General features: G+C 38.4%; 1 protein-coding gene across 3 annotated transcripts in view; it reads right to left on the bottom strand.

Moving 5' to 3' along the window:
- LOC132109804 (storkhead-box protein 2-like) overlaps positions 1–14,050 on the bottom strand; it is a 66,118-nt gene that overhangs the window by 31,826 nt on the left and 20,242 nt on the right. The window contains exon 1 of one of the 3 annotated variants that reach the window (XM_059516150.1): positions 9,883–11,410. The exons of the other annotated variants lie outside the window; for them this stretch is intronic. Coding sequence (XP_059372133.1) covers positions 9,883–10,048 — 166 coding nt within the window. The 5' untranslated portion in view covers positions 10,049–11,410. Of the gene's footprint in view, positions 1–9,882; positions 11,411–14,050 lie in introns of those variants that run through there. 3 annotated transcript variants of the gene reach the window in all.

Consider the following 14,050-nt stretch of genomic DNA (forward strand, 5'->3'; position numbering starts at 1 on the left):
TGTGTGTGTGTGTGTGAACTCACTGGGCGCGTTGACACAGCTGAGCAAGCCAAATGAAGCGAGCGAAAAGTAGGCCCATTTCGAGAGAAAGGGCAACGAAGTTACTTGCAAAATATGCTATGCTGTATTAAAATAAAGCAGTAGTGCAAGTACAATGCAATATCACTTGAGACGCAAACATTCACAAGCAAATGAAAGGCGCTTCCCTAAAGCTGGTCACTCTAGCGAGGCATTATCTCTTTATTCCCTGGACATCTGTGCCATCGGAGAGGATGTTTTCTACCGCGGGCTGCGCTGCAGACTAACCCCACATCGTGACATGTTACATTTTTTAATTAAAAAATGAAAAAGAAATTATCGCGGCTGAGAAAATTATCGAGCTAATTTTTTTTATTGTGCGATTAATTAATTTATCGACTATCAAGACAGGCCTACATACAGTGACCACCAACAACCACCACTTCCTCTTCTCATCGAAGACATGCGATGCAGTACTAAATAGTTTCTCGCTCTCGGTGCTTGTAATGATTTTTGCATCTTTCTCGAACAGTTTTGAATGCTTCCACACTGCCAACACGTTTGCTGCATTATAAAGAGTGCGCGTCTCTCACTCTACACTGGTTGCAATGTGATTGTGTCACCAAAAATGTCATTGCTCAGTACAATTTATTCTTTCGTGCATATTTTTCGTGTATTAATTTTTGCCATTTTCAGCGGAATAATTTCAGTTGCCGAACATTCGGTCAAACACTTTCTAAGAATTCCATGGGAAAATTCATCCCTTTTAAAATCAAGCACTAAAGATATACTGAAGCTAAATGCACATTCTTGCATTCAGGCTGAGATTTGCTTTTTAACATTTACAGTTTAACAAGCTAAAGCATAGCATATTAAAACTCACCCAGAGAGGTTGCATATCTCTAAACCCTCAACACAAATTTAAAATGTAAAATATTTTTACAAAAAAAAGAACCAACTATTCCAACCCATTTTCAATTAACAGTCAAAACTTTTAACTTGGACACCAGGACATGTACTGAACTGCAGCATTCATTCATTCAATGTCAAGAACCCTTGAACAGCAATAAGCATGACATACTCCAAAATGAATGCTGTCCTTTACAGAGCAATAAGCTGAGAAAACCACAAAGAATTCTGGAGATGTTTGAAGTTTAACACTCTCTCATTGGAAATGCTGGATAACACTGCACAGCCCTTCTCAAAAGGAGGTGATGACAACCTTGTCTATTTTAAAACGGCTTTCTATCCCTGTATTCTTGTCGCACAATCTGCAATTTACGGCCTGAATGGAGTTTCAAAGTAGGCTCGATGAATGAAAGATTAAAAGAATACCCAAGACATAAAGAAAGACAAAGCAAAGTGAGCAAATAAAAGAAAGTACATTAGCAGGCTGAAGCCATCTGTGAAAACTTCAAGGTTTACAGCTTCAGAAGAAATAAAAACCGTGATTATAAAATGCCAAAGGGCTGCACAGCCGATTTTAAGTTAGCTGGAGAACTAACAGAGGCTTCTAAGTTGGGGCCCACTGACATCTTACAGTTTACTGAGAATGTGTGATGTCTAGGATAGGGATAGGAAAGAATGGGAAAAAATATGCGAAAGACCAATATGTAGATATCTGAGAGAGGGAGAGAGAGCTTTGGACCGTATAAAGATCTGTACAGCCTTTTTCTGGATTTAAGGCTTTTAACAAAGTGGATTACCGTAAATGGGAATCCAGTATGTGTTACTTCATAGCTTCAATTAATCTGTTTTACCATTAGGACCTATTGTACTTTCCACCAAAATAAATAATAAATGTGATAGAGATATCTGCTAATTTCTATTTAGCCAAGAAAAAAAGGAAGATTTCCTGTGACTGCAATATCGTGTGAAGTGATTGCATTACTAAAATATTTTTTAAAATTTATAAATATTATATACACACATACAAACACATACATATACATATATATACATATATATATAGTTAGTAAGGTAGTTGTTAATTTTAGGTATTGGGTAAGATTGAAAATGTAGAATATGGTCATGAAGATTATGTGCTTTATAAGTACGAATAAACAACCAATATATTAATAATAGGCATGACAGTAAGCAACTAGTTAATAGTGGCAATTGGTCCCTATACTAAAGTGTTACCATTGTTGTTGTACTATTCAAAACAAGAGACAAATATAATCTGGGAAATATTTACTTTGGAAAGGCGCTATATAAATAAAACTCACTATTAAGTTAAATAGTTCCTCACAACCTAAAAGTGACAAAAAAAAGAAAGTGTTACATTATTTTAAGTTAATCTCAAGTATGTTACCCATAAATACAGTTTGTTTTCTCTCAAACTTTCCAGTATGAAAACCCCTCATTTAACACTTCATTGAACTTCACATGCTGAATCTGAACTGGCGTCACTAGACACGAAGCCACTCACACTTTTAGAAAGACTGAAAAAAAGAAAGGGAGACTGTTAAGAACTTTGCAACATGTTCAGAATCCAAATAAATTATGAACAATGAAAACATGGTGTGCAACTGTGTGTGTTCCAGTGTGTGTGAGTGCACTTGTGTGGTGGGTACATGGCAATTCTGAGTGGCTTGCCAATACTTCAGCGTTCCCATCCAATCAAATGACTAGAGGACCGCTCCTTTTCATGGCATCCAAAGCTGCTCTCTAAGAGTCTGGAAGGAAATGCATAGAGCACCAACAAACAAAAAGCATTCAAAAATGACAATCAAGCTCAAACAGTCTCTAACAATCAAACAGCTTGTGGTAAATAACATACTCAAAAGACAATCTGATGAATGACTGGGAATGACACAATGAAGCAGCTTTCCAATAAACATACATTAATTCATTATAACTCATGACATTTTATTTTTTTGGAAGATAATAATGGGGCACATATGACAAAGAGACTTTGAACTGTGGTTAAGATGTAAAAATACGGAAAAGTTTATCAAAACAGCTTGTTATGTGCACAAAAAGCCTTAAAAATCCTTAGTGGAGTCAAGTTTTATGGCAAAACTATTCTTTTTTAATCATAACGCTTGCAGATAATGCTTCTGTGCTCATTACTGAATGTCTATTAATCTGTAACGACTCAACATTCATCATGTCCTAACATGCTTTTGAGAAAAAAGAAAAAAGCTACCATACTTTTCATTCTATTAAAACATTTCACTTATATCAGTGCTTGGACTTTCAGAAGAAAAGACCATTCTAATTTTGTCCGATCACTACAACATCATTATTATAAGCAGTGAATCTTAACCTGATTATTTGCTAGTACAAGTAGTTCTTGATAAAGCATTTTTCACATTGTGTAAAGAGAGAGCTATAGAGGTTGATAAGGGTAATTGGTCAGATCCAGTCACATGGTTCAGTGACATCTAAGCTTGTTGCTTTTAGAAAATCAACCAACAATTACTCGGTATGCTCTGAACTGCAGGGCCAGCTGTTATTTATTTTAGAGCTGCTATGTGACACTCCAGCCAGTCTGATACCATTGGGGTCAGATTAGAAATAATGACCAAAAGTCAGTCAAGTTCTGATTGCAGCATTACGATGCCTTTCAAGATGAAAAAGTATCTGATCAGGGCAGTTAGCGATTTAGAATAAATAGTCTACAAATCATTAATCTCTTAATACTGTAATGGCAAGGTATCTAGTTCCATATGTGCCACAAAATTGGCGTCTTATTATTCATTTAAAAGCATTACAAAGTTTAAGGTCCCTTAATTCAGAAAATCTTGGAATAGTATGGGACGCAAGTCTTCAAACACCATCAAGGAACTGCAGGTGGAAGTCTATCCCACAACAGATGTCCCATTTGAAGTATCTACTGAACCGAAGTCTGGGATTTCGCCACCATTTAAGTGAATCCCTCCAAAATCCACAAGCTGACATGGAGCTTTGACACTGAGTGAGAGAACATGTGTATGTGTTCGAAGTGGATCTAAAAGGCTCAAGATGTGTAGCAGCTTAAATCACATTAGAAGTTTCCATTTTAGGTTTCAAGATATGATAGGTTTTCCTAAATTAGCAATGCACAAATCTTTCCTCCTACTGTAGCACAATTTTTCTCTCAGAGGCTGCAACTAAAACGTATTACTTATTGCCTTAAATTAATTACACATTTGAAACCAATGCAACCTTCCCTAACGTTACTTTCCTAATGACTCTGGGAACTTCTCCAGAAAACCCCCTATAGTCAGTCAGTGTAATTTTGTGCTGAGCGACAGCCATGGAAAGATAACAGTAAATCTCTCTCCCAACTCACCCATGACAGCATAAAATTCCCTATAATTGTTTTAAAACTTCTTGCCTGAGAAAAACACTAAACTGGGGTGCAAAGATTTTGGAAACCGAAAAATATGACTGGACTTAACAGAGGAGCCAGTCAAAACTAATCAATAGCAAAATCTAAAACCCCACAAAAGTGTCCGTGTACAGCTGTAAGTTATCAACCTCATCCCTCAAACTGATTTGCATGTGGATAATTGCATACCATGACTCCCTCACTGACCTGCATGAATTAGCACTCCACGTTAGGCATGTGTTACTGAAAATGCAAAAGAGTAATGAAAGACAAGAAAACACAAGGTCAAGTTCAGCATCAACCATAAAGCCAAAGCTTACGACTTTATCTCTGAACAATGCAGATGATTGTGCAACCTTTACTTCATAGTTTTTACCTTCCAGCCCCCAACTAACACGAGAATCTGCACGAGAATGCAAGCCAGAAGTCAGGAGGTTGTTACAATCCGCAAACTCACTCGACCGGCAGCACACCGCCACCACACTAAAAATATTGCATAAGCATGTGAGGAATTCAGAGTCATTTGATTTTCTGTGGGTTTTAACCAATATTGCGGAGCAAAGGCTTCCAACATTTGTCTGAAGAAGAACAATAGGATGATGGTATTTCAGTAGTTTATGGTTATTTCTTTCCTGCATGAATAAAGAAATAAATACAGTCCAGAAATGTAAGTTTAAAAGTACATTCATTTCATACTAAGTACAATAACATATTTACTGATATATCGCTCTAGACTTACAGATATAAAAAAATAATTCAACTTAATTTTGAGTACTTCTTGTGCACAACAAATATATCTTGTTATTAAGCCTAAAATGTGTTTTAATACCATTATTAATGAGGATTATATGACCTTTGAATAATAACAGTCTTTAAATGCAAGAAAGTACACTTGCAATAGTTGCACTATAGCACAATCAAATAGTTCTATATCTCTACTTCCACACAATTATTGTGCATTAAGTACAAAATTCTTCCAATTTTGCAGACTTTAAGTATACCAGTTTAGTATACCAAAATTATAACTAAGCACATAAATATGTAAATGTATTTGCAACATACTTCGCATGAAATAAATGAATTTAAAATACATACAATACCCAACTTGAAGTGCAAACCTATATGTAGTTTTATTCAAAATTAATAAAATAAAAGTACTGTTCATCGTAGGGCTGGACGATTATGGCCTAAAGTCAAAACCTCGATTAATTGAACATTTTATCTCGATTACGATTAATGAACGATTATTTTGTTTCTGTTTTGTTTTTTTGCCCTCATAGTTCACTTACAAGGTTTGTACTGTAAACAGGGCCGTAGTTGGGGTTTGCGGGGCCCCGGTTCAGGTTGTACCAGTGGGCCCTGTTTGAAAGTGTTTAATTTGTATGTTCGTTCTGTTTATTTGTTCATCAACATGCCCGCCACGTCCAGAATCCAACACGGCGCCCAAGCCCTATTAGGCGCGGTCACTTTAAGAGACAATGAATGCATCCAATATAATACACATTTTTTTCTGTTTACTTTAGACATAACTGACAGTTTTTTCAAACATACTATCCAAGATGGGTATTTTCACATATTTTTTATGTATTTGTCGGTACAAGAGCAAAAACAGACAAATTCGGTGTTCAAGTGTTTTGAGACGCCTCTCTCTGCGTGAGCCCTGAACACCTGAACACCGCGGTGCTGAAGTGGGCTCTTACACATCCTTTTTTGTTTGTTTAAACTGCGATTTGTTTTTGTTCGTTGAGGTGCAGGAGGAACTTAAAGGAGAACTTTGCAAAGGAGAGGTCGGTTCAGTATTGCTGTCTGTGAGATGCGGCTCTCTCTCCGTGTGCGCACCGAGCAGAGCGTTCGAGTAACCAGCTTCTTTGTTCAGCTTTTCCGCGTCGTGTGTTTGAATGCTTTAGAGTCTTTTGAATGGTTAAATTTGCAAGTGACAAGGCTTAATAACACGTGAAAATGATACCCTTTAGTGTCGACACGCAGCAACGTTCTGTCAATTGTCCTGAGCATCTTTTTAGACTGGCCTCAGCCAGACGGTTGAGATCGACTATTAAAGGTGGGATATTTTTTCCTATTGAAAGAGCGATCATAGCTCACTTAACGTATTTTCCGGACTATAAGTCGCACCTTTTTTCATAGTTTGGCTGGTCCTGCGACTTATAGTCAGGTGCGACTTATTTATCAAAATTAATTTGTCATGAACCGAGACAAACGAACAAAGAGAAAACATAACCGTCTACAGCCGCGAAAGGGCGCCTGTAGTCTACACTGAGCAGCATAGAGCGCCCTCTGGCGGCTGTAGACGGTAATGTTTTCTCTCGGTTCTTGGTTCTAAATGAATGCGACTTATAGTCCAGTGCGACTTTTATATGTTTTTTCCTCATCATGACGTATTTTTGGACTGATGCGACATACTCAGGTGCGATTTATAGTCCGAAAAATACAGTACATATTATTGCTCGGTGTAAGAGATAAATAAAGATTAAAGATGAACAGTACCAGTACGAGTGATTGCGTGTGTGAATTAATCATACCGTCTCTATATTATTGTAAATCTGGGGGTTGTAAATAGCCTAGTTCCTTCAAAAGTAGAAAAATATACTATAATAAGTTTTGAGATTCTAAGATACTTTAGTGATAAATCACAGGACAGCGCTGACAATGAGTCTATGAGTTTTCATGCCACAATGCAGCTGTGCGAACATGGTAGCTCGATATAATAATACACATCCGATCGTCTAAATCGCTTGAACGTCCAAACCATAAAACAAATACAACTGACAAAGTTTAGTGAAGATGCAAGGCTCACCACTCGCGCGCCATCACTATGTGTTGAACTGGCGTTCACGTCCGTGTTTTGCTTTTATGCCACTGACTGGCAGAATCATGTGCACACGCTTTTAAGGGGGAAGTATTAACAGTAAAAAACCGAAATAACCGACATGGGAAAATTACGTCGGTTAGAGGTTCTAAATTTCGGTTTCGATTACTTTTCGATTAATCGTCCAGCCCTAGTTCATTGTCATCTGCTTTAACTAACTTCACCGACTAGTGTACATCATCTGATCTGTATTGTAGCATTACATTGTCATTTTGTAATTTTACCAATGATCAAATACAGACAATGAATGTAGTTATGATTTAAATGCAACCCTTGCATTTGAATCTGGAGTAGCTACAATGATTTGCCTTTAAGATTGAAAGGAACAGCTGTTTCTAGGATTCCTTCTGATTGCAGGAACAATTAACAACATGAACTGCCTCTTCAACAAACCAACAGCAGACTTTGCAACCAAAACCAAACACCAGTGCATTGATATGAGTCATGAGAACTCTCTAAATAATTACTAATTTATGTCCTTTCGATGGAGTTTCACTGTTTTAAAGGAACTGTACATTACAATCAAAGTTGAGATTAACAAAGCCTGTACATCAAGAGAGAGCAGTCCAATCATTTTAACCAACTTTAAAACAGAACCTCAAACTTTCACAGCCCCACACATTGAATCACATGCTAGTGCTTTGTGGCCCAAATGATACCCAAACTCCACAATGACCACATTATTTAACCTTTGACACCCAATGTTCCTAGGAAACATGAAGGATCCTCAAACCAATGTGGTTTATTCATTACCATTCCGCTTTACCTCAAGTCTCCCGCACTTCAATTAAAGCAAAATGGAACAAAGCCATTTTTCACAGGTCATCGTGAATTTGAGCTGTGCACCTTCATGTATGTGCATGAACGAGTGACCCATAATTCACATACCACTGACACCAAATATGGAAGGCAAAAACATTTTAGGGGACCATCAAGTGGTGCATTTCATGTCAGGCTCAAGTTCCCTCCAACTGTCGGTTTACACGTCTGTTCTTGACGATGTTGGTGAGACTGCTGGATGTAGACCAATCAAACTGGGATGGGGTAATCCTTGGTCATCGCCTCTTAATTCTCTCGTTAACGCATAGGAGAGCGGCTGTAACGAGGGGGTTCTGGCACAGCGGCAATAAGAGTATTTATTTTTTTGGGAGCACTCTGTTGTTTCAGGCCTTGAGCTGGGGTCTGGGATCTCTCTGCAGTGATTTGGTATAATGACATCCAACAGGAAACCTTAATTAGCTGATCAAAATATGAGATGTAGTTTATCCTGTTATATTTGCCATCTGGGTCTGAACAAGTTGGGTAAAGTATCACAAAACGAGCACATGTGAAATCAACTTAGCTTATCATATCATGACAACAGGTTTCAGCACATCCAGAATATCTGATTCCAGTACATCATTTAATAAATGCAAATCTAGATTTGGAATACAGATGAGCAAAACTACACATTTTCTTTGTCGCCTTGTCTGTAAGTTGTCTGTATTACTAGTTACTCTTAAGGACAGGGATTCCTCTAGACTGACTAAAAGGCTTACCAAATCTTTTTGACATTAAGATTGAGTTTCAGTTTTAATTTTTCCAGTTATTTGCGATTACTGGATGAGGATTTTAAAAATGATTTGGTTTTACTTCATTTACATCATTGACAAAATATTTTAAAGCTGTGTTACTACAACTAGAACAATTTATATTCAACTCCTAAAGCCCATTTCATAATTTTTCTGACTTCTCTTGGCATGGAAATCAAAATCCTGAAATTCCCTGTGGAAGTACTGATTGTATAATTAGGTTGATTTAGGGGCACATCCACCAGTCCTCGATCAGATGCATTTCTTAAGGGACACATTCTTGTTCAGAAGCAGTTGAAAAGAGTGCAAAAGAAAGGCAAAGAATGCAACGGTCTGAAGATGTTTTTTTAACATTTGAACTATTTTAGCTTTGTATGAGACAGTACTGTGCACATGGGCCAACATTAAAATAATAACAAAATTAATAGCATTCAAGATATTTGACATATTCAACAAATATGTAGGCTATAAACTTTTATTGCACAAAACTACTTGAAGTCTAACAATAATTATCTTGAAATTCACAAGTTGCGCTTTGATAGCTACAGCTGATCTGCTTTAAGAGAATGAATTTATGGATGCAACATCTAATAGTGCTTCCCATGCTGAGATTCTAACAGCACAATAAAACTAGAAAGCCAAAACATTGCATCTCTAAATTACTCCCCTGCAAATCATTGCTGCTAAAAATAATAATGCAAAAGCAAAAATGGAATAAAATCTCGAATAACTTGTCAACCTCATTGAGCCATCTCTAGAAACTTGTTAAATAACAAACTATATGAAATAACGAAAGCAAACAAATTCCAAATCAAGTGTTCTTAAACCGTGGAGTAGCCGGTCAACACAAGCTCCAGATGCAACAAAACTCGGCTAACACTTGCACACACAATTGCATGTTCAGACAGTGTGGAGCAAATGCTAAAAATAGCTGACCTGCATCTGTAATGCAACAGACATAATCATCTCATAGCCCTAAATCTGGTGAAAATCATCGGTTCTTCAAACACAAAATGTAGGATGGCTGTAAAATCAGATGCACAAATTTACAAAGTGTCGCTTCTGCCGTGGAAGCGTAAAGGACAACTGACCTGTTATCATGAATCCTTGAGGGCAGTGAGAGATGAAGTGTTTAGGGTAATGTTTGTGGAGCCGGTAGTCTTTTTCGCTCCGTGACCGTGTGCGATCGGAGGCTCGGTCCGAGAATTCGGAACTGGGCCAGCCCCTGCGCAAAGTGGTGCTGCGTGTTTTTTTCATGATGAGCCCGGATAAATGCAGTGTGCCGGCACCAGCTCTGATATCACACCACCGCGATCACACTCCAGACATGGTGGGATACCGTCGTTATCCACCTCTCTCCACTTCTGTCAGTCCAATTTAAGTGCATCCAGTGAAACGCACGCACACACACTCAATCACAGATGTACGCGTTGTGGAATCCCTTAGGAATGGTTTGGGGTCCTCCCGGTCCCGAATTGGTCAACTGAAGATGCATCAAGCAACACATCACCCTCCACACACCTAATCCTGGCTTACGCTTTCTGCAAACAGAAGCACACATGCACAGAACTCTCACATGCTCACCGATCGCAGTGGCATGTGGATGGAAGACGAGGAGGTGTGTGGGAGTGGAGGGAGGAAGGGTACGAGGGGACTCATGTAGGAGAGATGGAAGGAGGGGGTTTTAGAGGGGTCGGTGTGGGGGCTGCAGAGTTTTCGCACCGTGAGAAGAAACCTAGCTTCAGACAAAAGATCAATTCAGTCACGCTTCACTCCACTAGTGCAGAGCCATTGAGACAAAGGAGACCCCCAAAAACAAATTAGACTTTTAAGACCAGAAACCAAAGAGAAGACAAAGTCTTCGTGTGCAGGGCAAGGGTCCTCCAACCATGCAGAAATGACAAGCGGGGGGGAAAAAACCTATATGTGAGAGACACAAGATCCAAATCCTCCTCTGATTCAAATCCAATTCCGGAAAGAGCTCAATCTGTTTAAGAAAAATAACATGTCAAATAGAGACCCGCTTGGGTGCGTTGGAAGACTTGGAGATTTCTGATGCGTTGAAGATCCGTCCGTCTTCTAGTCTTTCTCCAGGCTGTGTTGTCTGACTTGCCTCTCTTGCACCAAGCACTCGTAAAAGTGAGGTTGGCGCATACAGCTCCTACTTTCACCTGATGATTTGAAGAGCTGTCTGTCTTTTCAGACTTGTTGATCCAGTCAGGGTGCGCTTCTCGCCACAAAGAGATGGCGAGAGAAAGCCCTGAAGGTTCTCACTTTCTGGCAGTCCGCCCAGCCTATAGAATCCCTGAGCTTTATTTACATACGCTGCCTCGCAAGCTCTCCAGACAGTCGAACCGTCGCAGTAAAGAGCGTGTGAGAAATGAGGACGAGAAGTCCCTTATCTGCAAGAGATGGATGACAAAAGAGTTGAGTCTTGCAGTGCCTTTTCCAAAAGAACATATTTTCTCTCTCTTCTCTGCTTTTTTCACTAAAAATCCCTTCTTCCTCCAGGCAAAGTCATTCACAATTCCCACTCGCTCCCGTCAGTTGAAGCACCAGCTGCAAGAGAAATTCCTCTTGAATGCAATTAAAGAGATCCCTCCACGGAAGCGTGAGCGGGAAAAAGGGGGTTCGGAGAGCAGCGTGGAATGGTGAATGGAGATCTCTCCCGCCCTCCCTTTCTCTCTCTCGCTCTGTCACGCTGTCATCCCTCCCTACCTCTCCTGACAGGAGCGCAAACGTGCAGCTGTTTGAGAACACAGCCAGACACTCCATGTCAGCAGACTGTGACAGGATCTCTCTCTTTCATGCATGGGAAACACACATTGCATTATTTAGTCAGAGTTGGAGATCACACACAAAGACACAAGAAGCAAAATGCTGGACATTTCGGTGTGTTTATCCTTTAATAAATCAAAGGCAAAAATTTAAATTCATTTAAAAAAATTAATAATAATAATAATAACTTGTAAAACTATAATCAAATTCTATGAAAGTATTCATTTGAATCAGCCTTCCAAAATAAATCCAAAAAATGTTTGAGCTGTCAATCCACAAAAAGGTATTAATAATTGATTATTAAATTGAGGGCACTGTCCCACAACAAGCTGTACTCTTTAAGATAACATTTTTCTAAAAAAAATTCTAATAGTAGAGGGCTGCACATTGTTAGTGCACAAATTAGACTAGTAAAAGTGTAAAAGTATTGTTTTCTGAAAGTCCACAGGGCCAATGGCACCCACAGTTAGGAATAGAGATGCACGATCATGATTTTTCATGGCTGATTCCGATACCGATTTTTTACAAGCAAACTGGCCGATTCCGATACCTTTTTCTCTACCTTTTTTTTTTTAGCAACAAACAAGAAAGAAGGAAAGTATGCATAAACAAGATGTTTATTTGGTATTTAATAGGCCCCACTGGCTTTTGGCTATTGAAAACAATAACCGTAACCATCTGAAATTAACGACAGTAACTGCACAGTAAGTAGCCTACATTCAATACAAACACAGATGGTACAGACATCAGCATTTTGCTTTTGTTTTCGAATTGGGTTGAAACTACATAGAACTGGCCTTACATGAAAAAAATTTATTGTAACCATGTGAAATTAAAAGCAACCACTGCATAGTTCTACAGTCCAAACACCACAATCAACACAAATTCAATAAGATGTTTCTTAATCAGCATTCAGTATTTGTTTTAGTTAAAAAATTTGGTAAAAAAAAAAAAACTTTACCAGTGAGAATAAAAAAGTATGCTATATAAATAAATTATTCCAAAATGTTAAAATCAAATAATGTTGGTGCGAATAAAACAAAGATGCAAAGTGTTTCATTCGTCCAATTAAAAAAATAGGGTAATGATTCACATCTATATTTTTTTACTTGATCCAATGAAAAATAAATAACTATTGGCTCGAGTTAAAAAATATAGATGTGAATCATTACCCTAAAATGTTTTAATTGGATGAATGAAACTTTTTTTCAGTGTACTACAGCAGGTGATTTTTAAATAAAATTAAGTCGATGTATTTTTAAGTTAAAATAAAAATAATCATCCTATACAGAACTGACGTTTACTTCTGGCTTTTCAAACGCGTATGCAAGGTTTACTTTATAAAAAAATAAATAAAAAAAGTCAGTTTTGTCACAGTTTAGTCTGTTTCGTTTCTCATCCAACACACGAGAAGTTGAGCTGAACATCGCTTCACTGTCTCCTAAGGGTGTGCACGGATAGTCGAACATTCGGATATTCGTTCTGCTGTAATTATTCAATAAATAAAAATTATATTTGAATTTCGACATATTTTTGCTTTCCATAACAAAAAAAAGAAAAAAAAGAACAATAGAACAATAGAACCTAATTCGGTCACTTTCTATGATTCTCCACGGCATATTTGAAGATGTATGCAAGCAAAAAATAATTAATGAATGAATAAGAACTGCAGTCTTCTACAGTACTTCAAATATGCCGTGGAGAATCACAGAAAGTGACCGAATTCAAGAACATTGTTGCGGCATCTCTCAAGCAACGAATAAACACTGCTAACTTGGAGAATGCAGGGAAAAGTATTCTTCTCGCGTCCGCCCTAGACCCTCGGCACAAACATCTCAGGTTTCTCGATGAAAACATGAGAGAAGTAAGAAAAAAAACTTTTTTGAACATTATCAGAACATTTTCCTTGATGCGAGTGGTGCGGATGCAGCCGCCACCACCAACGATGAAGAGGATGCAATGCCCACTCGTCGGAAAAGGCTGAGCCAGTTCTTCAGCGATGATTACAGAGAGTCCAGCCGAGACGAGTGGGAACAGTTCTTGCTGGAGCCATGTATTCCACCAGATGAGGATCCCATTCAGTGGTGAAACGAAAACACGAAGCGCTTCACAAAACTTATTCGCTTAGCACACCGTTATTTGTGAGTCCCGCCAACGTCTGTGCTGTCAGAGCGTGTTTTCTTCGTGGCCGGCTTTATTGTTAACAGACTAAGGAGCCGACTTTCCCCCAATCATGTTTACATGCCCGTGTTTCTTAACAAGAACATGTAAAACTAGGGCTGAAACGATTCCTCGAGTAACTCGAGTAACTCGATTACAAAAAATGATCGAGGCAAATTCCTCTGCCTTGAAGCCTCTTTTAATTCATTTTAAATCTCATGTCAGGTTCTTTCGCAATGATTTTTTTAATGTGACAACGCGTTTACGTCACCCACAAAGCGGAAAGAGACACAAGCGCTGAGTCTGAAATCACATACTGCA

The sequence above is a fragment of the Carassius carassius genome, chromosome 29, assembly GCF_963082965.1.
Source record: "Carassius carassius chromosome 29, fCarCar2.1, whole genome shotgun sequence".
Taxonomy (NCBI): Eukaryota; Metazoa; Chordata; class Actinopteri; order Cypriniformes; family Cyprinidae; genus Carassius; species Carassius carassius.